Source organism: Tursiops truncatus, chromosome X (genome assembly GCF_011762595.2).
Source record: "Tursiops truncatus isolate mTurTru1 chromosome X, mTurTru1.mat.Y, whole genome shotgun sequence".
NCBI lineage: Eukaryota > Metazoa > Chordata > Mammalia > Artiodactyla > Delphinidae > Tursiops > Tursiops truncatus.
The window spans coordinates 66,705,024-66,731,297 of record NC_047055.1 but is presented as its reverse complement, the minus strand read 5'-3'; the positions used below and the strand labels follow the sequence as shown (position 1 = coordinate 66,731,297).

The following is a 26,274-nucleotide window of genomic DNA, read 5'->3' as shown; positions in this document are numbered from 1 at the left end:
ATAAACTCAAAATGGATTAAAGACCTAAATGTAAGGCCAGATGCTATAAAACTATTAGAGGAAAACATAGGAAGAACACTCTAAGACATAAATCATAGCAAGATCCTTTTTGACCCACCTCCTAGAGTAATGGAAATAAAAACAAAAATAAACAAATGGGACCTAATGAAACTTCAAAGCTTTTGCACAGCAAAGGAAATGATAAACAGGATGAAAAGACAACCCTCAGAATGGGAGAAAATATCTACAAAGAAACTGACAAAGGATTAATCTCCAAAATATACAAGCAGCTCATGCAGCTCAATATCAAAAAAACAAACAACCCAAACCAAAAATGGGCAGAAGACCTAAATAGACATTTCTCCAAAGAAGACATACAGATTGCCAATAAACACATAAAAAGATGCTCAGCATCACTAATCATTAGAGAAATGCAAATCAAAACTGTAATGAGGTATCACCTCACACCAGTCAGAATGGCTATCATCAAAAAATCTATAAACAATAAATTCTGGAGAGGGTGTAGAGAAAAGGGAACCCTCCTGCACTGTTGGTGGGAATGTAAATTGATACAGCCACTATGGAGAACAGTATGGAGGTTTCTTAAAAAACTAAAAGAACTACCATATGACCCAGCTATCCCACTACTGGGCATATACCCTGTGAAAACCATAACTGTAAAAGATACATGTACCACAATGTTCATTGCAGCACTATTTACAATAGCCAGGAAACGGAAGCAACCTAAATGTCCATTGACAGATGAATGGATGAAGAAGTTGTGGCACATATATTCAATGGAATATTACTCAGCCATAGAAACTAATGAAATTGTTTTTGTAATGAGGTGGATGGACCTAGAGTCCGTCATACAGAGTGAAGTAAGTCAGAAAGAGAAAAACAAATACCGTATGCTAACGCATATATATGGAGTCTAAAAAACCGGTACTGATGAACCTAATGGCAGGGCAGGAATAAAGACACAGATATAGAGAATGGACTTGACACAGTAGGGGAAGGGGAAGCTGGGACGAAGTGAGGTAGTAGCATTGACATATATATACTACCAAATGTAAAATGGATGGCTAGTGGGAAGCTGCTGCATAGCACAGGGAGATCAGCTCGATGCCCAGTGATGACCTAGAGGGGTAGGATAGGGAGGGTGGGAGGGAGGCTCAAGAGGGAGGGGATATGGGGATATATGTATACATATAGCTGATTCACCTTTTTGTACAGCAGAAACTAACACAACATTGTAAAGCAATTATATTCCAATAAAGATGAAAAAAATGATGTAAAAAAAAAGAAATACTACTCAGCAGTAAAAGGAATGAAATACACAAGAGTGTGAATGAGTCTCAAGAACATTATACTGAATAAAAGAAGCCAGATACAACAGTACATACTGTATGATTCCATTTATACGAAATTCTAGAGCAGGTAGAAGTAATCTATGGTGGAAAACTATCAGAATAGTGGTTGTCTTTGGTTGTGGTGGTGGGCTTGACTGGGAACGAGCATGAGAGAACTTTTTGGGGTGTGGTAATGTTTTCAGAGGTTTTAGTTACACAGGTGTGTACATTTGTCAAAATACTGAATGGTACACTTAAGATTTGTGCATGTTTTGTATGTAAATTTCACCCAAAAAAGAATAATAAAATATTTAGGTGGATGTGTATGGATATCGGCTACTTACTTTGAAATGCATCAAAAAATAAAATGGCTTGCCATCATTAAAAATCTACAAATAACAAATGCTGGAGAGGGTGTGGAGAAAAGGGAATCCTCCTACACTGTTGGTGGGAATATAAATTGGTACAATCACTATAATGAACAGTATGGAGGTTCCTTAAAAAACTAAAAATAGAACTACCATATGATACAGCAATCCCATTCCTGGGCGTATATCCAGAGAAAAGCATACTTCGAAAAGATACATGCACCCTACATGTTCATTACAGCACTATTTACAATAGCCAGGACATGGAAGCAACCTAAATGTCGATCAACAGATGAATAGATAAAGAAGATGTGGTATATATATATGATGGAGTACTACTCAGCAATAAAAAAGAATGAAATAATGCCATTTGCAGCAACATGGATGGACCTAGAGATGATCATACTAAATGAAATAAGAGAGAAAGACAAGTACCATATGATATCACTTATATGTGGAATCTAAAAAAATGTTAGAAATTAACTTATTTACAAAACAGAAACAGACTCACAGTCATAGAAAACAAATTTATCATTACCGAAGTGGAAAGGAGGTGGGGAGGGATAAATTAGGAATTTGGTATTAGCAGATACAAACTAGTATATATGAAATAAACAGCAAGGACCTACTGCATACCACAGAGAACTATATTCAATATCCTGTAATAAACCATAATGGAAAAGAATATGAAAAAGTATATATATACATATATATATATATATACACACACACATTTATGTATGTTTAATTGAATCACTTTATTGTATACCAGAAACTAACACTACATTGTACATCAACTATACTTCAGTAAAAAAAAATTTTTTAAATAAGATATCTTGATGGATGATGGATAGAGGGATGGATTTGTGGACAGATATGTGATAAAGAGATATAGTAAAATGTTAGTGGTGACTCCAGTGGTGGGTATACAGATGTTTATAATTATTCCATCTTGGGTAAATGTTTGACCTTTTTTATAATAAAATGTTGAGAAAAAACTCCACAGTGTTCTTCAGAAGAAAGGAGGAAAAAGTGGGCTAGATTGAGGATATTTATGACTCAGTCTTTCTGAGATCCTTGTTGATCTGCCTCTCTAAGCGACTTTGGATGAACTGACCTCCACTCCCAGTTCTTGTGTAAACTGGTAGCTTCTTGGCCATATCAGAAAGCATCTGCTTCTGGACCTCAGGTCTCTCTTCATTTTCATAGCGCTCCTTGTCGGTATAGGACAGGTGGAACTGGAAGGAGAAGTGAGAGGCAAGACTTTACTTTCCAAAATTCACAGAAAAGATTAAAAACAACAATAACTATTTGGATGAAAATATTTGTTACCTATCCTTGAAGCTCAGGTACCAATTTGGTTTATAACTTTCTCTGGATAATTATCTCATTTATCTTATTTGGCTTTTATCTAAATATTCATAACTCTATGTGATAGGTAATATTGTTTTATAACTAAAGAAAATAAAACTTAGATTAAGTACCTTATCTATGGTTACACTCACTCAACTAATAAAAGCAGCAAAACTAAGCCCCAAACCCAGTTCACTTGACCCCAAGACTTATGCCATTTCCACTCCATTATACCATAATATGATATTGCATGTTGATATGTGATACCTTGTTGCCAGGACCCTGTTGATGATAAACTATGCTTCTTATTAAGTTGTGAGTATTTTTCATAGGTGACACTCTTGGAGAAGCTGGATGAGACTACTTGCAACATTGTCTTCACATTCTATAATAATTTTTCAAATGAATAGAAATTTGGATATTCTCACTATTTCAGAAATTTTTAGTCTGGTATGGAGCTTGTTGCCATGTTTGTGCTACACTTTGCTAATCTGGCAAAAAAAATGCCAATGATTTTCCAAAGTAATACAAACCTGTAAGTTTTCTTCTGTTTGGGCCAAAGGGTAGGCAGAGGTGAAAAAGAGAAAGATCTGTGATCACATTCTCTGGATTTAAACTTAATCTCTGCCATTTAATAGTTCAAAAATCACTTTGGAAAATCAGATACTCTCAACCTAAGTTTCTTTGTCTGTAAAACAGAGGAAATAATACTTACTTCACAAGACTGGTGTAACAGTGCTGGATAATAACAAGTAATTAAAGTCTCTTTTACAAGTCCAATTTCTTAAATCATTTAGAAATATTTGATATAGCCAATCTTTAAATTTTTAACTATTCTAGATAGTGTGTAGCAGTATGTTATTCTGATTTTAATTTGCACTCCTTTGATTACTAATGACATTCAGCACCTTTTTATGAGTTTATTGGCCATTTGGGTATCTTCCTGTGAAATGCCTATTCAAGTCTTTGTCCATTAAAAAATAATTGGGTTATGTGTATTTTTTATTATTGATTTTGTAATGATTTGAATAGTAATTTATGTATTTTGTATACTAGTCCTTTGTTGAATATTTTCTACCAGTCTGTGGCTTTCCTCTTTACTTCCTTTATGGTGCATTTTGAGGATCTGAAGATCTTGGTGGGAGTGTAGATTTATGCAACCACTTTGGAAAACTGTTTGGCATTATCTACATAAGCTAAATATGTGCCGCCCTATGACTCAGCAATTCCATTCCCAGTTATATACCTAAGAGAACAATGAGTGTGTGTGTGTGTGTGTGTGTGTGTGTATACGTATGTGTGTTTGTGTGTATGCCAAAAGACAGGTACAAGATTGTTCATAGCAGCTTTATTCATAATAGAAATAAATGGTAACAACACAAGTGTCCTTTAATTGGTGAATGGATAAATCAACTGTGATAAAAGAGAATAACTAACAGCAGTAAAAGGGAATGAATAACTGAAACATACATCAACATGAATGAATCTGGAAAACACTGCACTGAGTGAAAAGCTTACACAGAACAGTGCATACTATGATTCCTTTTTTGTGTGAGGCTCAAAAATAGGCAAAACTAATCTATGGTGATAGAAAGACTAGTGGTTATGTCTGATAGGAAGCTGATTGGGAAAGGGTATGAAAGAGATTCCTGAGGTGTTGGAAATGTTCAAATCTTAACCTGGATGGTGATTATATAGGTGTAAATATAGGTAAAAAATCATGAAATCATACTCTTTACAGCTTAGTTCTTGGAATAGAGTATGTATTTGTACATCAGTAAAATAGTAAAACAAATAAATTAATAAAATATTTAAGATAATTTAAATGTATCTGACTTTTAAAATTGGAAATGTATAAAATCAAACACTCTATTTTAAGAACCATACCTGTGGTGGTGCATTTTTATGGTATCATGTCATTCTAAACTAGATGACTTCCTGTGGGTATGTGGAAATGTATAGGGGAATTTTTGGCTATTACAGTAAATATGGTGCACTATAGGCATTTAATGCGTGGAGGCCCAGGAAGCCAAGGATTCTGTGATGAACTGTATAGGCACACACAACTAAGAATTTTCAGAACCAAAAGTCTATAGGTCAATATTATAAAATGGTAACTAAATAATATAAATTTAATATAAAAACAACTGGGTTTTTTTTTGTTTTCTTAGAAGAACAATTATGCTAACTGGAAAGTATAAAGTTTTATTTTTTAACTTATTTTTAACCTTCTTATTGAAGTATAGTTGATTTAAAAGTATAAAGTTTTAAACAATTCTTTTTTAATGTTGATAATTAAAAGTAGCACCTTGGGGCAGCGCTTTAAGTTTGGGGATGGTCTTGGGAATATAACTTTCTTGTGGTATACTGCCCAGCTTGAAAGGCACAGGCAGTGTTGTTACTGCTTGTATGTGATGAAACCTTGTGGTTATATAGCCAGTAGACTTTGGTTTGGAATAGGATGTCATGCCTGGATGCCCTATTTCTGGCACTAACCAAGCATTTTTGAGGGTTAGAATGCAATGAGCCAGTAAATGCACTTTGGGTGGGACAACTGGTGATAGACTGGGATGTATTTGTTATTAGATAAATTAATATCATGACTATCAAATAGGTCCAAAAGATTCACCTTTTCTTTTTACCCATTAAAAATGATTAACACGTGGTCTTAAATGTTAGACATTTGCAGTGATTATCTAAATCCTGTCATCATGTCACCCAGTTTAGGCCAACAAAATTCCTAATCACTCAGCCTTTTTACTGGTCTACAAGCTTTATAAATAGTGTGACAAGGACAATTATTTTATTGAGCTAAAATTCACATAACATAAAATTTCATTTTAAAATGTACATTTTATAGTGTACGAGTCAGTGGCATTTAGTACATTCACAGTGTTTTGCAACCATCACCACTATCTAGTTCCAGAATATTTTTATCACTCCAAAAGGAAACCCTCTATACATTAAGTGGTGATTCCCTATTCCCTCCATTCCCATTCCCTGGCAACCACTAATCTACCTTCTGCCTCACTGGATTTTTCATATGAATGGAATCAAACAATATGGGGCCTTTGGTGTCTGCTGTATTTCAATTAGCATAATGTTTTCAAGGTTCATCCATGTTGTATCATGTATCAGTAATGTATTCCTTTTTAATGGCTGAATAATATTCCATTGTATGGACATACCACACTTGGTTTATGAATTCCCCTGTTAATGGACATTTGGCTCCTTCCCATCTTTTGGTTACAGTGAATAGTGATCTGTGAACAGCTGTGTATAACTATTTGTTTGAACAACTGTTTTCAATTCTCCTGAGTATATACTTAGGAGTAGAACTGCTGGGTCACATGGTAATTCTATGTTTAACCTTATGAGGAAATGAAAACCTGTTTTCCACACTAGCCACGCCATTAAAATTCCCAGTAGCAATGTATGAGGATTCAGAATTCTCCATATTTACACTAACACTTGTTATTTTACATTTTTCTTTCTTTCTTTCTTTTTCTTTCTTTCTTTTTCTTTCTTTCTTCTTCCTTCCTTCCTTCTTTCTTTCTTTCTTTTTGTCTTTGTTTTGTTTTTATTACAATTATTTTATTACATTCATCTGAGGTTGTACATATTTGATTTCATGGAATAAAATTCAAAGATGTGAAGAGACCTTCATTATTAGGGAAAGTCATGAACTGATCACAAGATGATATACCTCTAGATTGGCTCTACTCCAGTCTTGTTTTCATATTCCTGCATAGCATTATTCAGATAGCCTTCCTTATTTAAAAAAATAAATTAAGACACTAGCACTTCAAGAAAGTGTGCCCAACTCCCACAGTTTCCCACCTCCCCAAAGTTAACATTTTCCTTGGTTTTTGCCTTTTTCTTATGGTTCATAATTCCTTACTTTTTGTACCAGTTATCTATGGTCACAATAATGTTTCATAACATACAACTTTGAAATCTAGAATAATAAGCATCAAGGTTCAAGGGTCTGTGTGCTGGCAATTTTGGCTGAATTGACTAAGCAGTTCTGGTCCCCAAACTCACTCACGTATCTGGTAATTGTCTGACTATTGATCCATCTTAGTTGGGATGACCCTGATGACTCAATTCTGCTCCCATGTTTGTGTCCCATCAGGCTAGACTGGCATGTTGTCAAGGTGGTGATAGAAGGCAAGAGGAGAAATCCAAATGGAAACATGTAAGTGCTCTTTCAAGCATCTACTTATCTCACATCTACTAACATCCCATTGGATAAAGCAAGTTACATGGCTAGATGCAGAGAGAGTGGGAGGACATCAGAGGTTATGGCAAAGTTCATGACTACAAGAAAGCATGAGAAATTGGAACAATTGATGTGATCACTCTACCACACCTACAATCTTCTTTTTCTACTTCCTGGGCAAAGGAAGATAGCTCATCTGAATAGGAATTTGGCTTGATTCAATATTGGAGGATCACTGACAATTTTTTCCTTTATGTTAAAAAAATTTCCATTCAGTAAAATTTACCTTTGTATGGTATATGATTCCATGATTTCTTTTATTGAAATGTATCTGGCATACAATATTATATTAGTTTCATGTGTACAACATAATGATTTGACATCTCTATGCATTTCAAAATGATCACTACAATGTCAAGTTACCATCTGTCACCATACAAAGTTAACACAATATTGACTGTATTCCGTATGCTATACATTACATCCCCATGACTTACTCATTTTATAACTGGAAGTTTATGCCTCTTGATCCCCGTCACCCATTTCCCCCCCCACTCTTACCCCTTTTCCTCTGGCAACCTCCACTGGGAATCTGCTCTCTGTATCTGAGTCTGAGTTCAGTTTTGTTTTGTATTTTAAATTTCACATATAAGTGAAATCATGTGGTATTTGTCTTTCTCTGACTTATTTCACTTAGCATAATACCCTCAAGGTCCAACCATGTTGTTGCAAATGACAATATTTCTTTCTTTTTAATGACTGAGTAGTATTCCATTGTATATATACCATATCTTCTTTATCCATTCATCCACTGATGGACACTTAAGTTGCTTCCATATCTTGGCTATTGTAAATAATGCTGCAGTGAACATAAGGGTGCATATATCTTTTCTAATTCATGTTTTTGTTTCCTTTGGATAGATACCCAAAAATGGAATTCCTGGATCATATGGTAGTTCTACTTTTAATTTTTTGAGGAACCTCTATACTGTTTTCCATACTGGTTGCACCAATTTACATTCCCACCAACAGTGAATAAGGGTACCCCTTCCTCCACATCCTTATCAACTCTTGTTATTTCTTGTCTTTTTTATAACAGTCATTCTAACTGGCATGAGGTGATATCTCACTGTGGTTTTTATTTTCATTTCCCTGATGATTAGTGATGCTGAGCATCTTTTCAAGTGCCTGTTGGCCATCTGTACATCTTTGGGAAAATGTCTATTCAGATACTCTGCCCATTTTTAATCAGATTTTTTTTTGTAATTGAATTGTATGAGTTCTTTATATATTTTGGATATCAACCCCTTATTGGGTATATGACTTGAACATACCTTCTTCCATTCAATAGGTTGGCTTTTCATTTTGTTGATAATTTCCTTTGCCGTGCAGAAGCTTTTTAGTTTGATGTAGTCCCATTTGTTTATTTTTCCTCTTGTTGCCCTTGCCTTTGGAGTCAGATCCCTAAAAGCGTTGCTAAGACCAATAACAAGGAGCTTACCAGCTATGTTTTCATCTCAGAGTTTCATGGTTTTAGGTCTAACATTCAAGTCTTTAATAGATTTTGAGTTAGTTTTAGTATTTAGTGTACGATGTGGTTCAATTTCATTCTTTTGCATGTATCTGTTCAGTTAGTCATATTTTAGCCATCCGGTGTGAAATGTTATCTCATTGTGGTCTTAATTTGCATTTCTCTACTATATATACATATACATACATATATATATATATATATACACACACACACACACACACACACACACATATGTATTGTTTAGTGAACTATCTATTCAAGTCATTTGCCCATTTTTTAAAGGATAGTCCGTATTGAAAACATTAAGGATCATCTTTTCAGCAAACTGTACTATAACAATTGGACATAATATTAAAAAAACAAACCCTCAATATTACCTCACATCTTACACAAATTACCTCAAAATGGAGGATCTTCAAGATGGAGGAGTAAGACAATGGAGACCACCTTCGTCCCCACAAATTCATCAAAAATACATCTATATGTGGAACAACTCCTACAGAACACCTACTGAACACTGGTAGAAGACCTCAGACTTCCCAAAAGGCAAGAAAATCCCCATGCACCTGAGTAGGGCAAAAGGAAAAAGAAAAAACAGAGACTAAAGAATAGGGATGGGACCTGCACCTCTGGGAGGGAGCTGTGAAGGTGGAAAAGTTTCCAAATGCTAGGAAGCCCCCTCACTGGCGGGAATTGGGGGAACTTTGGAGCCTCAGAGGAGAGGGGAGCAACAGGGGTGCTGAGGGAAAGCAGAGAGAATCCTGCACAGAGGATCAGTGCCAACCAGCACTCACTGGCCCGAGACACTTATCTGATCACCTGCTGGGTCAGGTGGGGACTGGGTGCTGAGGCACAGGCTTTGGAGGTCAGAAACCAGGGAGAGGACTGGGACAGGCTGTGCAAAGACAGCTTGAGGGGGTTAGTATACCACAGCTAGCTGGGAGGGAGTCCAGGAAAAAGTCTGGACCTGCCAGAGAGGCAAGAGACCATTGTCATGGGGTCCACAAGGAGAGGGGCAGGCCCACCATATGAGCTTCTTGTTCCATGTGCTCACAGATGGCAGGGCACCACCTATGCAAGCTCCAGAGGTGGGCGTGAGCCTGAGATGTGGGTGCAACGGCTGCTGCCACTGCCACCAAGGGTCCTGTGAGCAAACCCAGGTCAATGCCCACACCTTCCTGGGAGCCTGTGCAGCCCACCACTGCTGAGGGTCCTGTGATCCAGGGCCAACATCCCCAGGAGAACGCATGGTGCACCTAGGCTGTTGCAGCTTCATGCCTGCCTCTGCCACTGCAAGCAGTCCCAGCACATCCCAATTGTGACTGCTGTATCCATCCCTCTCGCTGAACTGAGAGAGCAAGTGAGCCCTAATTAGTCATTGCTTTCGCCCCCTCTTGCCTGGGCAGGGAACAGACGCCTGAGGGTGGCCCACACGCAGAGGTGGGGCCAAAGCCAAAGCTGAACCCCAGGTGCCATGCGACCAAAGAAGAGAAAGGGAAATCTCTCCAAGCACCCAGAGGAGTAGCAGATTAAACACCCACAATCAGCTTGGTAAACACTGCACCTGGGAATATCTGAATAGACGAGTGTTCCCACAATTGAGCATGTGGACTTTGGGGGCAACTGTGGACTTTGGAGGCAAGTACACACAGGAGTAAGGCCAGATAAGAGTCTGAGCTGGTGCCACAGTGCCCACAGCAGGTCCAGAGACCTACCTAGAAGTATTGGAGGACTTCCTGGGTAGGCAGGGACTGGCTATGGTTCACTGTGGGGGCAAGGACACAGAAAGCTGAAGCCACAGAAAAATATTATTATTATTGCTACTTTTAAAAATTTTGTTGATTTTTTATTATTCTTTTAATTTTTATTTACTTTATATATTCTCTTTTATGCTTTTATTTTTAATATATTTTTAATTTTATTTTTTCCTATTTCTACTGTATTTTTTCATTATATTGTAGTTTTTACTTGTTTTGGTTTTTCTTTGTTTTGCATTGTTTTTCTCTTATTTTAAACTATAATTTATATTTTTCTATGTTTACTTCTTTGTTGTTTCGTACATTTTTCCTTTTGTTTTCATCTTTCTTTTGTTTTTAGTTTTCTTTTGATCATTTTTGTGTGTTTTATGCTTTCTTTGCCTTTTTTTACTTTGCTTTCTGTGTTTGATTTGATTTTGTGTTTTTGTTAGTTTAGTTCTTAGTGTTTGTTTTCATTATGAGGTTTGTTTATTGGTTTGGTTGCTCTCTGCCTTTTTGTTTTCTCTTTTTTATTTGTCTTTTTGTGAGTGTATGTGTTTGTGTGTTTCTTCATGTAATTTTATCTGTTTAGTTTTGCTTTTACCATTTGTCTTGGGGTTTTGTCTGTTCGTTTTCTTTTTTTCCATGCTATGTGGCTTGCAGGGTCTTAGTGCTCTGGCCAGGGGTTGGGCCTGAGCCTCCGAGGTGGGAGAGCTGAGTCCAGGATGTTGGACCACCAGAGAACTCCCAGCCCTATGGAATATTAATTGGTGAGGGCTCTCCCAGAGGTCTCCATCTCAACACTAAGATCTGACTCCACACAACAGCCAGCAAGCTCCAATGCTGGACACCTCATGCCAAACAACTAGCTAGACAGGAAAACAAGCCCACCCATTAGCAGAGAGGATGCCTAAAGTGATATGAAGCTCACAGACACCCCAAACACACCAACGGACATGGTTCGGCCCACCAGAGGGACAAGATCCAGCCACACCCACCAGAACACAGGCACCAGTCCCCCCGACCAGGAAGCCTACACAAGCCACTGGACCAACCTCACCCACTGCGGACAGACACCAGAAGTAAGAGGAAGTATGACCCTGCAGCCTGCGGCAAGGAGACCCCAAACACACTAATTTAAACAAAACGAGAAGACAGAGAAATATGCAGCAGATGAAGGAGCAAGGTAAAACCCCACAAGACCAAACAAATGAAGAGGAAATAGGCAGTCTACTTGAAAAGGAATTCAGAGTAATCACAGTAAAGATGATCCAAATCTTGGAAATAGAATAGAGAAAATACAAGAAACGTTTAACGGGGCTTCCCTGGTGGCACAGTGGTTGAGAGTCTGCCTGCCGATGCAGGGGACAAGGGTTCGTGCCCCAGTCCAGGAGGATCCCACATGCCACAGAACGTCTGGGTCCGTGAGCCATGGCTGCTGAGCCTGCATGTCTGGAGCCTGTGCTCCACAATGGGAGAGGCCACAACAGTGAGAGGCCCGCGTACCACAAAAAAAAAAACAAAAAACAAAAAAAAACGTTTAACAAGGACCTAGAAGAACTGAAGAGCAAACAAACAGTAATAAACAACAAAATAACTGAAATTTAAAATACTCTATAAGGAATCAATAACAGAATAACTGAGGTAGAAGAATGGATAAGTGAGCTGGAACATAGAATGGTGGAAATAACTGCCATGGAGCAGAATAAAGAAAAAAGAAGGAAGAGAATTGAGGACAGTCTCAGAGACCTCTGGGACAACATTAAACACACCAACATTCGAATTATAGAGGTCCAAGAAGAAGAGAAGAAAGAGAAAGGGTCTGAGAAAATATTTGAAGAGATTATAGTCGAAAAGTTCCCCAACATGGGAAAGGAAATAGCCACCCAAGTCCAGGAAGTGCAGAGAGTCCCAAACAGGATAAACCCTAAGAGAAACAAACCAAGACACATATTAACCAAAATAACAAAAATTAAATTCAAAGAAAAAATATTAAAAGCACCAAGGGAAAAGCAACAAATAACATACAACGGAATCCCCATAAGGTTCTCAGTTGAGTTCTCAGCAGAAACTCTGCAGGCCAGAAGGGAGTGGCATGATATATTTAAAGTGATGAAAGAGAAAAACTTACAACCAAGATTAGTCTACCTAGGAAGATCTCATTCAGACAAGCAAAAGCTAAGAGAATTCAGCACCACCAAACCAGCTTTAAAACAAATGCTAAACGAACTTATCTAAGCTGGAAACACAAGAGAAGAAAAGGACATACAAAAACAAACACGAAACTATTAAGAAAATGGTAATAGGAACACACATATGTGAATGGAGTAATGCTCCAACCAAAAGACACGGACTGGCTGAATGGATACAAAAACAAGACCCATATTTATGCTGTCTACAAGAGACCCACTTCAGACCTAGGGACACATACAGACTGAAAGTGAGGGGATGGAAAAAGATATTCCATGCAAATGGGAATCAAATGAAAGCTGGAGTAGCAATTCTCATATCAGGCAAAATAGACTTTAAAATAAAGACTATTACAAGAGACAAAGAAGGACACTACATAATGATCAAGGGATCAACCCAAGAAGAAGATATAACAATTGTAAATATTTATGCACCTACATAGGAGCACCTCAATACGTAAGGCAAATACTAACAGCCATAAAAGGGGAAATCAACAGTAACACAATAATAGTAGAGGACTTTAACACCCCACTTTCACCAATGGACAGATCATCCAAAATGAAAAAAAATAAGGAAACACAAGCTTTAAATGACACAATAGACCGAATATATTTAATTGATATTAAGAGGACATGCCATCTGAAAACAGCAGATTACACTTTCTTCTCAAGTGCACATTGAACATTCTGCAGGATAGATCATATCTTCGGTCAGAAATCAAGCCTTGGTAAAGTTAAGAATATTGAAATTGTACCAAGTATCTTCTGCGACCACAACACTTTGAAATTAGAAATCAATTACAGGAAAGAAACTGTAAAAAACACAAACACATGGAGGCTCAACAATACGCTACTAAATAAACAAGAGATCACTGAAGAAAGCAGAGAGGAAATCAAAAAATACCTAGAGACAAATGACAATGAAAACACAATGACCCTAAACCTATGGGATGCAGCAAAAGCAGTTCTCAGAGGAAAGTTTATTGGAAGACAATCTTACCTCAAGAAACAAGAAAAATCTCAAATAAAGAATCTAACCTTACACCTAAAGGAACTAGAGTAAGAAGAGCAAAAAAAAAAAAAAAAAAAAAACCCCAATGTTAGTAGAAGGAAAGAAATCATAAAGATTAGAGCAGAAATAAATGAAATAGAAACAAAACAATAGCAAAGATTAATAAAAACTAAAAGCTGGTTGTTTGAGAAGATAAACAAAATTGATAAACCTTTAACCAGATGCATCAAGAAAAAGAGGGAGAGGACTCAAATCAAAAAAATTAGAAATGAAAAAGGAGAAGTTACAACGGACACCACAGAAATGCAATACGTCATAAGAGACTACTACAAGCAACTCTATGCCAATGAAATGACAACCTTGAAGAAATGGACAAATTATTAGAAAGGTATTACCTTCCAAGACTGAACCAAGAAGAAATAGAAAATATGAACAGACCAATCACAAGTAATGAAATTGAAACTGTGATTAAAGGTCTTCCAACAAACTGAAGTCCAGACCACACAGCTTCCCAGGTAAATACTGTCAAAGATTTAGAGAAGAGCTAACACCCATCCTCTGAAACTCTTCCAAAAAATTTCAGAGAATGGAAAACTCCCAAACTCATTCTACGAGTCCACCATCACCCTTATTCCAAAACCACACAAAGATATTACAAAAAAGAGAAAATTACAGACCAATATCCCTGATGAATATAGATGCAAAAATCCTCAACAAAAGACTAGCAAACGGAACCCAATAACACATCAAAAGGATCACACACCATGATCAAGTGGGATTTATCCCAGGGATGCAAGGATATATGCATTCTTTAATATATGCAAATCAGTCAATGCGGTACACCATATTAACAAATTGAAGAACAAAAACCATATGATCATCTCAGTAGATGCAGAAAAAGCTTTTGACAAAATTCAACACCCATTTATGATAAAAACTCTCCAGAAAGTTGGCATAGAGGGAAACTACCTCAACATAATAAAAGCCGTATACAACAGACCAGAGCAAACACCATTCTCAATGGTGAAAAACTGAAAGCATTTCCTCTAAAATCAGGAACAAGACAAGGATGTCCACTCTCACCAATATTATTTAACATAGGTTTGGAAGTCCTAGCCATGGAAATCAGAGACAAAAAAGAAATAAAAAGAATACAATTTGGAAAAGAAGAAGTAAAACTACCACTGTTTGCCGATGATATGATACTATACATAGAAAATCCTAAAGATGCCACCAGAAAACTACTAGAGCTAATCAATGAATTTGGTAAAGTTGCAGGATATAAAGTTAATGCACAGAAATCTGCATTCCTATACACTAACAACAAAAGATGAGAAAGAGAAATTTAGGAAACAATCTCATTCACCATTGCAACAAAAAGAATAAAATACCTCAGAATAAACCTGCCTAAGGAGGTAAAAGACCTGTATGCAGAAAACTATAAGACACTGATGAAAGAAATCAAAGATGATACCAACAGTTGGAGAGACATACCATGTTCTTGAATTGGAAGAATCTATATTGCAAAAATAGCTAAACTACCCAAAGCAATCTACAGATTCAATGCAATCCCTATCAAATTACCAATGTCATTTTCCACAGAAATAGAACAAAAAATCTGAAAATTTGTATGGAGATACAAAAGCCCCCAAATAACCAAAGCAATCTTGAGACAAAAAAATGGAGCTGGAGGAATCAGGCTCCCTGACTTCAGACTATACTACAAAGCTACAGTAATGAAGACAGAATGGCACTGGCAAAAAAACAGAAATATAGATCAATGGAACAGGATAGAAAGCCCAGAGATAAACCCACGCACCTATGGTCACCTTATCTTTGATAAAGAAAGTAAGAATATACAATGTAGAAAAGACAGCCTCTTCAATAAGTGGTGCTGGGAAAACTGGACAGCTACATACAAAGGAAAGAAATTAGAACACACCCTAACACCATACACAAAAATAAACTCAAAATGGATGAAAGACCTAAATGTATGACTGGACACTATAAAACTCTTAGAGGAAAACAAAGGCAGAAGACTCTTTAACATAAATCACAGCAAGATCTTTTTTGACCCACCTCCTAGAGTAATGGAAATAAAAACAAAAATTAAAAAATGGGACCTAATGAGACTTAAAAGCTTTTGCACACCAAAGGAAACCACAAGGAAGATGAAAAGACAACCCTCAGAATGATAGAAAATATTTCAAATGAATCAATGGACAAAGGATTAATCTCCAAAATATGTAAACAGCTCATGCAGCTGAATAGCAAAAAAACAAACAACCCAATCCAAAAATGGGTGGAAGACCTAAATAGACATTTATCCAAAGACATACAGATGGCCGAGAGGCACATGAAAAGTTTCTCAACATCACTAATTATTAGAGAAATGCAAATCAAAACTACAATGAGGCATCACCTCACACCATTTAGAATGGGCATCATCAGAAAATTTATAAACACTGAATGCTGGAGAGGGTATGGAGAAAAGGGAACCCTCTTACACTGTTGGTGGGAATGTAAATTGATACAGCCACTATGGGAACAGTACAGAGGTTCCTTAAAAAACTAAAAATAGAGCTACCATATGACCCAGCAATCCCACTCCTGGGCTTAAACCCAGATAAAACCATAATTCAAAAAGACACATGCACCCCAGTGTTCATTGCAGCACTATTAACAATAGCCAGTCATGGAAGCAACCTAAATGCCCATCAACAGAGAAATGGGTAAAGAAGAAGTGGTACATATATTCAATGGAATATTACTCAGCCATAAAGAGGAACAAAATTGGGTCATTTGTAGAGATGTGGATGGATCTAGAGACTGTCATACAGAGTGAAGTAAATCAGAAAGAGAAAACCAAATATCGCATATTAACATATACCTGTGGAATCTAGAAACATAGTACAGATGAACTAGTTTGCAAGGCAGAAATAGAGACACAGATGTAGAGAACAAATGTATGGACACCAAGCAGGGAAAGGGTGGGTGGGATGAACTGGGAGATTGGGATCGACATATATACACTAATGTGTGTAAAATAGATAACTAATGAGAACCTGCTGTATAGCACAGGGAACTGCACTTTTCTGTACAGTAGAAACTAACACAACATTGTAAAACAGCTATACCCCAATTTAGAAAAATTACTTCAAAATGGATCACATGGCTAAATGTAAATTTTATTTTTCATTGTATCAGTATAAAAGAGTTATTGTTTTATTTTTATAAAAGTAATGCAAGCTCATTGTAGAATATATAGACATTACAGAAAAACATTAAGAAAAAAATCCTTCTAATCTTATTCATAAAGAGCCAGTACTATTTTGGTGTAGTCTTTCCTTTCATTTGTATATACAATCATTCCTTTAATTTTCCATACTACTTTTTCACCTAATATTTTTTCTTCCAGTTTTATTGAAGTATAGTTGACATACAGCACAGTATAATTTTAAGGTGTACAGCATAATGATTTGAATTATATACATAAGGAAATGATTACCACAATAAGTTTAGTGAACATCCATTATCTCATATAGATACAAAATAAAATTATTTGCCCATTTTAAATTTGGTTGTTTGTCTTTTTGTTGTTGAATTGCAAGAATCTTTTATGTATTCTGAATACTTGATATCAAGTGGATACTTATCAGATATATAATTTGCATTGGATACTTATCAGATATATAATTTGCAAATATTTTCCCCCTTCTTTGAGTGGTCTTCTAAATTTTTTGATAGTGTTGTTTGATGCACAAAAGTTTTAAATTTTGATAAAGTCTAATTTATATGTTTTTCTTTTGTTTCTTGTTTTTAATGTCTTATCTAATAATCCATTACCAAATCCAGGGTCATTAAGATTTACCCCTAGGTTTTCTTTTAAGAGTTTAAGAGGTTTAAGTTTTACATTTTGGTGTTTGATCCATTTTTTTATTGTGATAAAATATACACAACATATAGTTCAGCCATTTAAACTAGTTTTAAGTGTATAGCTCAGTGGCATTAAGTACATTCACATTGTTGTGCAACCATCACCACCATCCATCCTAAACCCTTTTTTCATCTTTCCAAACTGAAATTCTATACTCATTAAACAACTCCCTATACCTCTTCCCTCCAGCTCCAGGCAGACACCATTTTACTTTCTGTCTCTGTTAATTTGACTACTCTAAGTACCTTATGTAAGTGGAATCATACAGTATTTGCCTTTTTGTGACTGGCTTATTTCACTTATCATAAAGTCCTCAAAGTTCATTCACGTGGTGGCATGTGTCAGTATCCTTCCTTTTGAAGGTTGAATAATATTCCATTGTTTGTATATATTACATTTTGTTTATCCATTCATCTTTCAGTGGACATTTGGCTTGCATCCACCTTTTGGCTATTGTGAATAATGCTGCTGTGAACAAATACTGCCTTGAGACCATGCTTTCAATTCGTTTGGGTACATAACAAGAAGTGGAATTACTGGATCATATGGTAGCTCTATTTTTATTTATTTATTATTATTATTATTTTTTGCGGTACGTGGGCCTCTCACTGTTGTGGTCTCTCCCATTGCAGAGCACAGGCTCCGGATGCACAGGCTCAGCGGCCATGGCTCACGGGCCTAGCCACTCCGCAGCATGTGGGATCTTCCCGGACCGGGGCACGAATCCGTGTCCCCTGCATCAGCAAGCGGACTCTCAACCACTGTGCCACCAGGGAAGCCCTGGTAACTCTATTTTTAATTATTTGAGGAGATACCATACTATTTTCCATAGTGGCTGCACCATTTTATGCTCCCATCAACATCTCACGAGTGTTCCAGTTTCTCCACATTCTCGCCAACACTTGCCATTTTCTGCTTTTTTAAAAAAAATAGTATCCCTCCTTATGGATGTGAAATGGTATTTCATTGTGGTCTTGATATGCATTTCCCCAATGATTAATGATGTTGAGCATCTTCTCATGTGTTTGTTGGTCATTTGGAAAAATGTCTACTCAAGTCCTTTGCCCATTTAGAAATCAGATTGGTTTGTTTTCTGTTGTTGTATAGTTGTAAGAGTTCTTTTATATTCTGGATATTAACCCCTTATCAGATATATGATTTGTAAAAATTTTCTCCCATTCCAAAGGTTGCCTTTTCAGTCAGTCTGTTGTGTTTTGATGCCTAGAACTTTAAATGTATTAATGTCATCCAATTTATTTTTACTTTAGTTTACTCTGTTTTTGGTGTCATATCCAAGAAATTATTGCCAAATCAATGTCATGAAATTTATTCCTAGTTTTTCTTCTAAGTGTTTTCTAGTTTTAAAAACTATAGGTTTAGGTTTAGGTCTTTAATCCATTTGAGTTGATTTTTGTACATGGTATAATGTAAGGGTCCAACTTCATATTTTGCATGTGTGTATCTAGTTTTCCCAACACCATTCATTGAAAAGACCCTCCTTTCCCTTTGAATGGTCTTGGTACACTTTTCAAAAATCATCTGACCATATATGTGAGGGTTTATTTTGGCCTCTTTATTCTATTCAATTAGTTTCTATGTCTGTACCACACTGTTTTGATTACTGTAGCTTTGTAGTAAGTTTAGAAATGAGGAAATGTGAGACCTCCAACTTTGTTCTTTTTCAAGATTGTTTTGGCTATTTGGAGTCTCTTGAGATTCCATATGAATTTTAGGATGGAATTTTCTATGAAAAAAGTGTCATTGGGATTTTGATAAAGATTGCACTAAATCTGTAGACTAATTTGGGTAGTAATGATATCCCTAACAATATTAACTGTTCCAATTAATGAACACGGGATGTCTTTCCATTTATTTGTATCTAACTTCATTCAGCAACTTTTTTTAGTTTTCAGTACACAAGATTTTCACCTCCTTGGTTAAGTTTATTCCTAAGTATTTCATTCTTTTTCATGCTTTGTAAAGGTAGCTGTTTACTTAATTTTTCTGATTGCTCATTGCTAGTGTATAGAGATGCAACTGATTACTGTCTGTTGATGTGTTAATTTTGCATCCTGCAATTTTGCTGAAATCATTTATTAGTTCTAACAGGATTTTTGGTGGAACCTTTAGGGTTGGATATAAGTAAGATCATGTTATCTGTGAACAGAGGTAATTTTATGTCTTCCTGTCCAATTTGGATGCCTTTTATCTATTTATTTTTCTTGCCTACATGCACTGAGTAGAAAAAGTGTTTCTCCATCTTCTTCTCTTTTTTTTTGGAATAATTTGAGAAAGATTGGTGCTAATTCTTCTTTAAATGTTTGATAGAATTTACTTGTGAAACTTTCTGGTCCTGGGCTTTTATTTCTTGATAGGTTTTTGATTAATACAATCTTTTTACTTACTATAGGTATATTCCATTTTTAAAATTTCTTCTTGATTCAGTTTTACTAGTTAGTGTGTTTCTAGGAATTTGCCCATTTCATCTTGGTTATCTAATTTGTTGGCACACAATTATTCATGGTATTTTCTTGTAATCCTTTCTGTTTCTGTAAGGTCTATAGTAATGTCCTACTTTCATTTCTGATATTAGTAATTTGTGTCCTCTCTGTCTCCCTCTCTCTCTCTGTTGGTAAGTGTAGTTATAGGTTTGTCAATTTTGTAGATCTTTTCAAAGCCCCACTTTTGTTTTCTTAATCATCCCTATTGTCTTCTATTCCCTATTTAGTTTACCTCTGCTCTAATCCTTATTATTTACCTCTGCTATCTTTGGGGTCAGATTGCTCTTGATTTTCTGTTTCTTTAAGGTGTAAAGAATACTGAATTAATATATTACTCCTTTTTATACTGTAGGTGTTTATAGCTATAAATTTCCCCTGAGCACTGTTTTCTTGCATCCCATAATATTCGGAATGCTATTTTTCAATTTCATTCATTCACAGTATTTTCTAATTTCCTTTGTGGATTCTTATTTAATTCACTGATTGTTTAAGAGTGTGTTGTTCAATTCCACACATTCATGAATTTATAATTTCCCTTTGGTTATTGATTTCTAGTTTCATTCCATTGAAATCAGAGAAGATTCTTTGTGTGGTTTCAATCTTTTAAATTTATTAAGACTTCTTTTGTTACCAACCATATGATCTATACTGGAGAATGTTCCATGTGCGTATGAGAAGAATGTGTATTCTTCTATTTTGAGGTGGAGTGTTCCATACATGTGTGTTACATCTAATTGGTTTTTTGTGTTGTTAAATCCTGACTTTCCTTATTGATATTCTGTCTAGGTGTTCTATCCATTACTGAAAATAGGGTATTGAAATCTCCAATTATTACTGTAGAGCTGTATATTTTTTCCTTCAGTTCTGTCAATTTTTCCCCCTATATTTTGGAGCTCTCTTGTTAGGTACATATATGTTTATAACTGTTACACAATTCTGCTCTGTTACTATGAGTCTGACTTTTTTTAAACATTCCATATATAAGTCAGATCATGCAGTATTTGTCTTTCTGTGTCTGGTTTATTTCACTTAGCATAATGTCCTCCAGGTATGTCATGGTGTTACAAATGGCAGGATTTCTTTATTTTTAAGAGCTGAATAATATTCTATTATATGTATATACCAAATTTCTTTATCCATCTGTTTGTAAACAAATAGGTTATCTCCATGTATTTATGACTGTGAATGCTGCAATGAATATAGGAATGCAGGTATCTCTTTGAGATACAGATTTTGTTTCCTTTGGATATATACCCAGAAGTGGGATTGCTGGATGATACAGTAGTTCTATTACTAATTTTTGAGGAACCACTGTACTGTTTTCCATAATGGCTATACCAATTTACATTCCCACAAACAGTGTACAAAGGTTCACTTTCTCCACATCCTCACCAACACTTGTTACGTTTTGACTTTTTCATGATAGCCATCTGACAGCTGTGAGGTGACACCTCATGTAGATTTGGTTTGCATTTCCCTGATGATTAGTCAGGTTGAGCACTTTTTAATATACTTGCTAGCCATGTGTATGTCTTCTTTTGAAAAATATCTATTCAGGTCCTTTGCCCATTTTTAAATGGGTATATTTGGCTTTTTGCTATTGAGTTGTAAGAGTTCCATATATATTTTAGATAATAACCCATTTTCAGATATATGGTAATCAAATATTTTCTCCTATTCCATAGGTTGCCTTATTATTGTGCTGATTGTTTCCTCATGTGCAGAAACATTTTAGCTTGATATAATCCCACTTGTTTGTTTTTGCTTTTGTTTGTATGTGCTTTGGTCTCAAATCCAAAAAATCATGCCAAGACCACTGTACAGGAGTTTTTCCCTTTTCCCTTCTAGGATTTGTATGTTTTCAAGTCTTATATTTAAATCATTAATCCATTTTAAATTAATTTTTGTGAATGGTCTGAGATAAAGGTCCAATTTTATTCTTTTGCATGTGGATATGCAGTTTTTCCAGCAACGTTTATTGAAAGATATTATCATTTTCTCATTGTGTATTCATGGCAACTTTGTTGACAGTTAGTTGACTCCATATACATGAGTTTATTTCTGGGCTCTTAATTCTGTTCCATTGGTCTATGTGTCTGTTTTTATGCCAGTATCGTACAGTTTAGATTACTATAACTTTATAGTATAATTTGAAATCAGGGAGTGTGATGCTTCCAGCTTTCTTTTTCTTGCTGAAGATTGCCTTAACTATTTGGGATCTTCTGTGGTTACAAATGAACGTTAGGATTCTTTTTTCTATTTCAGTAAAAAATGCCATTGGAATCTTGATGGGGGTTGCATTGAATCTATAGATGGCTTTGGATAGTATGGACATTTTAACAATATTAATTCTTCCAATCCATAAGAATGATATGGATTTATTTGTTTTTTCAATTTCTTTCATCATTGTTTTATAGCTTTACTTGTACAGATCTTTCACCTCTTTGGTTAAATTTATTCTTAAGTATTTTATTCTTTGTTTATGCTATTGTAAATGGGGTTGCTTTCTTAATTTCTTTATTGGAGAGCTTGTTTTTAGGATATAAAAACACAACTGATTTTTTTAAATCCTGCAACTTTACAGAATTCATTTATTCTAAATTGGTTTTGGTGAAGTCTTTAGGATTTTCTATATATAACATTATGTCATCTGTGAATAGAAAAGTTAACTTCTTCCTTTCTGATTTTTATGCCTTTTATTTCCTTTTCTTGCCTAATTGCTCTAGCTAGGACTTCCAGTACTATGTTGAATGGAAGTTGTGAGAGTGGGCATCCTTGTCTTGTTCCTGATATTGGAGAAAAATCTTTCAAATTTTCACCATTGAGTATGATATTTGCTACAGGCTTGTCATATATGGTCTTTATTATGTTGAGGTACATTTGTTCTATACTGAATTTGTTGAGAATTTTTATCATGAAAGAATGTTGGAATTTGTCACGTTTTTTCTGTATCTCTTGAGATAATTATATGATTTTTAAAATCTTTAATTTAAAAAATATGGTGTATCACATTTATTGATTTACGTATGTCAAACCATCCTTTTATCCCAGGTATAAATCCCACTTGGTTGTGGTGAATGATCCTTTTATTATGCTGTTGAATTTGGTTTGATAGTATTTTGTTAAGGATTTTATATCTATGTTGTTTGGGGATACTGGCCTAATTTCTTTCCTTGTAAGTGTCCTTGTCTGACGTTGGTATTATGGTAATGCTGTCTCTGTAAATGTTTTGAAGCATACTAAATTTTTTTGGAAGAATGTGAGAAGGTTTGCTATAAATCTTTCTTTAAATGTTTGACAGAATTCACAAGTGAATCCATCTGGCCCTGGACTTTTATTTGTTTGGAGGTTTTTTTTTATTACTGATTCAAACTCCTTACTTGTTATTGATTTGTTCAGATTTTTTATTTCTTCATGTTTCAGTCTTGGAAGGTTGTATATTTCTAGGAATATCCACTTCTTCTAGGTTATCTGATTTATTAATTGTTCATATTAATTGTTTATTAATTGTTCATTTATTAATTGTTCTTATGATCCTTTGTATTTCTGTGGCATCACTCACATCTCTTTGTAAAGTTTATTTATTTGAGTCTTCTCTGTTTTCTGCTTCTAGGAAGTGTAGCTAAAGGTCTGTCAATTTTTTTATCTTTGCAGAAAACCAGATTTTTGTTTCTCTGATCTTTTCTATTGTTTTTCTAGTTTTTATTTCATTTCTTTCTGCTCTGATATTTGTGATTTCCTTCCTTCTATCAATTTAGGGCTTAGTTTCTTCTTTTTCTAGTTCTCTGAGATGAAAACTTAGGTTGTTTATTTGAGATATTTCTTTTTTCTCAATGTAGGCATTAATTGTTATAAACTTCCCTCTTAGAACTGCTTTTGCTGCATCACATAAGTTTTGGTATATTGTAACGCCATTTTCATTTTTGTCAACATATTTTTTGATTTCTCTCTTGATTTTGATTTCTCTCTTGATTTCTTCTTGACCCATAGGTTGTCCAGGAGGGTGTTGTTTAATTTCCACGTATGTGTGAGTTTTCCAGTTTCCCTGTGTTATTGATTTCTACTTTCACACAATTATATTAGAAAATATCATCGATATAATTCAACTTTCTTAAATTTTAAGACTTCTCTTTTGGCCTAACATATGCTCTACCCTGGAGAAAGTTCCATATGTGCTTGAAAAGAATATGTATTCTACTGCTGTTGTGTAGAATGTTCTGGGTATATCTGTTGGGTACATTTGGTCTACTGAATTATTCATATTTGCTTTTTCATTAGTACTTTTCAGTCTAGATGATCTATCCATTCATAAAATTGGGATATTGAAGTTCTCTATTATTATTTAATTTAATTAATATTTTTATTTTTATAACATCTTTATTGGAGTTTTTTTAAACATCTTTATTGGGGTATAATTGCTTTACAATGGTGTGTTAGTTTCTGCTTTATAACAAAGTGAATCAGTTATACATATACGTATGTTCCCATATCTCTTCCCTCTTGCGTCTCCCTCCCTCCCACCCTCCCTATCCCACCCCTCCAGGCGGTCACAGAGCACCGAGCCGATATCCCTGGGCCATGCAGCTGCTTCCCACTAGCTATCTACCTTACGTTTGTTAGTGTGTATATGTCCATGACTCTCTCTCACCCTGTCATTTATTGGAGTTTAATTGCTTTAGAATGGTGTGTTAGTTTCTGCTTTATAACAAAGTGAATCAGCTATACATATACATATATACCCATACCTCTTCCCTCTTGCGTCTCCCTCCCTCCCACCCTCCCTACCTCACCCCTCTAGGTGGTCACAAAGCACTGAACTGATCTCCCTGTGCTATGCGGCTGCTTCCCACCAGCTATCTATTTTACATTTGGTAGTGTACATATGTCCATGCCACTCTCTCACTTTGTCCCAGCTTCCCCTTCCCCTTCCACGTGTCCTCAAGTCCATTCTCTAGTAGGTCTGCGTCTTTATTCCCGTCTTGCCCCTAGGTTCTTCACGACCATTTTTTTGTTTTTTAGATTCTATACATATGTGTTAGCATATGGTATGTGTTTTTCTCATTCTGACTTACTTCACTCTGTATAACACACTCTAGGTCAGTCCATCTCACTACAAATAACTCAATTTCGTTTCTCTTTATGGCTGGGTAATATTCCATTGTATATATGTGCTACATCATCTTTATCCATTCATCTGTCAATGGACACTTAGGTTGCTTCCATGTCCTGGCTATTGTAAAGAGAGCTGCAATGAATATTGTGTTCCATGACTCTTCTTGAATTATGGTTTTCTCAGGGTATATGTCCAGTAGTGGGATTGCTGGGTGGGATGGTAGTTCTATTTTTAGTTTTTTAAGGAAACTCTATATGTTTCTCCTTAGTGGCTGTATCAATTTACATTCCCACCAACAGTGCAAGAGGGTTCCCGTTTCTCCACACCTTCTCCAGCATTTACTGCCTATAGATTTTTTGATGATGGCCATTCTGACCAGTGTGAGATGATATCTCATTGTAGTTTTGATTTGCATTTCTCTAATGATTAATGGTGTTGAGAATACCTTCATGTGTTTGTTGGCAGTTGGCATATCTTCTTTGGAGAAATGTCTATTTAGGTCTTCTGCCCATTTTTGGATTAGGTTGTTTGTTTTTTTGATATTGAGCTGTATGAGGTGCTTGTAAATTTTGGAGATTAATCCTCTGTCAGTTGCTTCATTTGCAAATATTTTCTCCCATTCTGAGGGTTGTCTTTTCATCTAGTTCATGGTTTCCTTTGCTGCACAAAAGTTTTTAAGTTTCCTTATGTCCCACTTGTTTATTTTTGTTTTTATTTCCATTTCTCTAGGAGGTGGGTCAAAAAGGATCTTGCTGTGATTTATGTCATAGAGTGTTCTGCCTATGCTTTCCTCTAAGAGTTGGAGAGTGTCTGGCCTTACATTTAGGTCTTTAATACATTTTGAGCTTATTATTGTGTATGATGTTAGGGAGTGTTCTGATTTCATTCTTTTACATGTAGATTTCCAGTTTTCCCAGCACCATTTATTGAAGAGGCTGCCTTTTCTCCACTGTATAT

The 26,274-nt window shown here is 35.7% G+C and overlaps 1 protein-coding gene across 2 annotated transcripts in view; it reads right to left on the bottom strand.

The window, feature by feature from the left end:
• The window catches only part of ZDHHC15 (zDHHC palmitoyltransferase 15), a 146,925-nt gene that overhangs the window by 83,265 nt on the left and 37,386 nt on the right, over positions 1 to 26,274 (bottom strand). For both annotated transcript variants that reach the window (XM_073799443.1, XM_033849454.2), the window contains exon 4: positions 2,838 to 2,958. In XM_073799443.1, the coding sequence (XP_073655544.1) occupies positions 2,838 to 2,958 (121 nt within the window). The remainder of the gene's footprint in view (positions 1 to 2,837; positions 2,959 to 26,274) is intronic.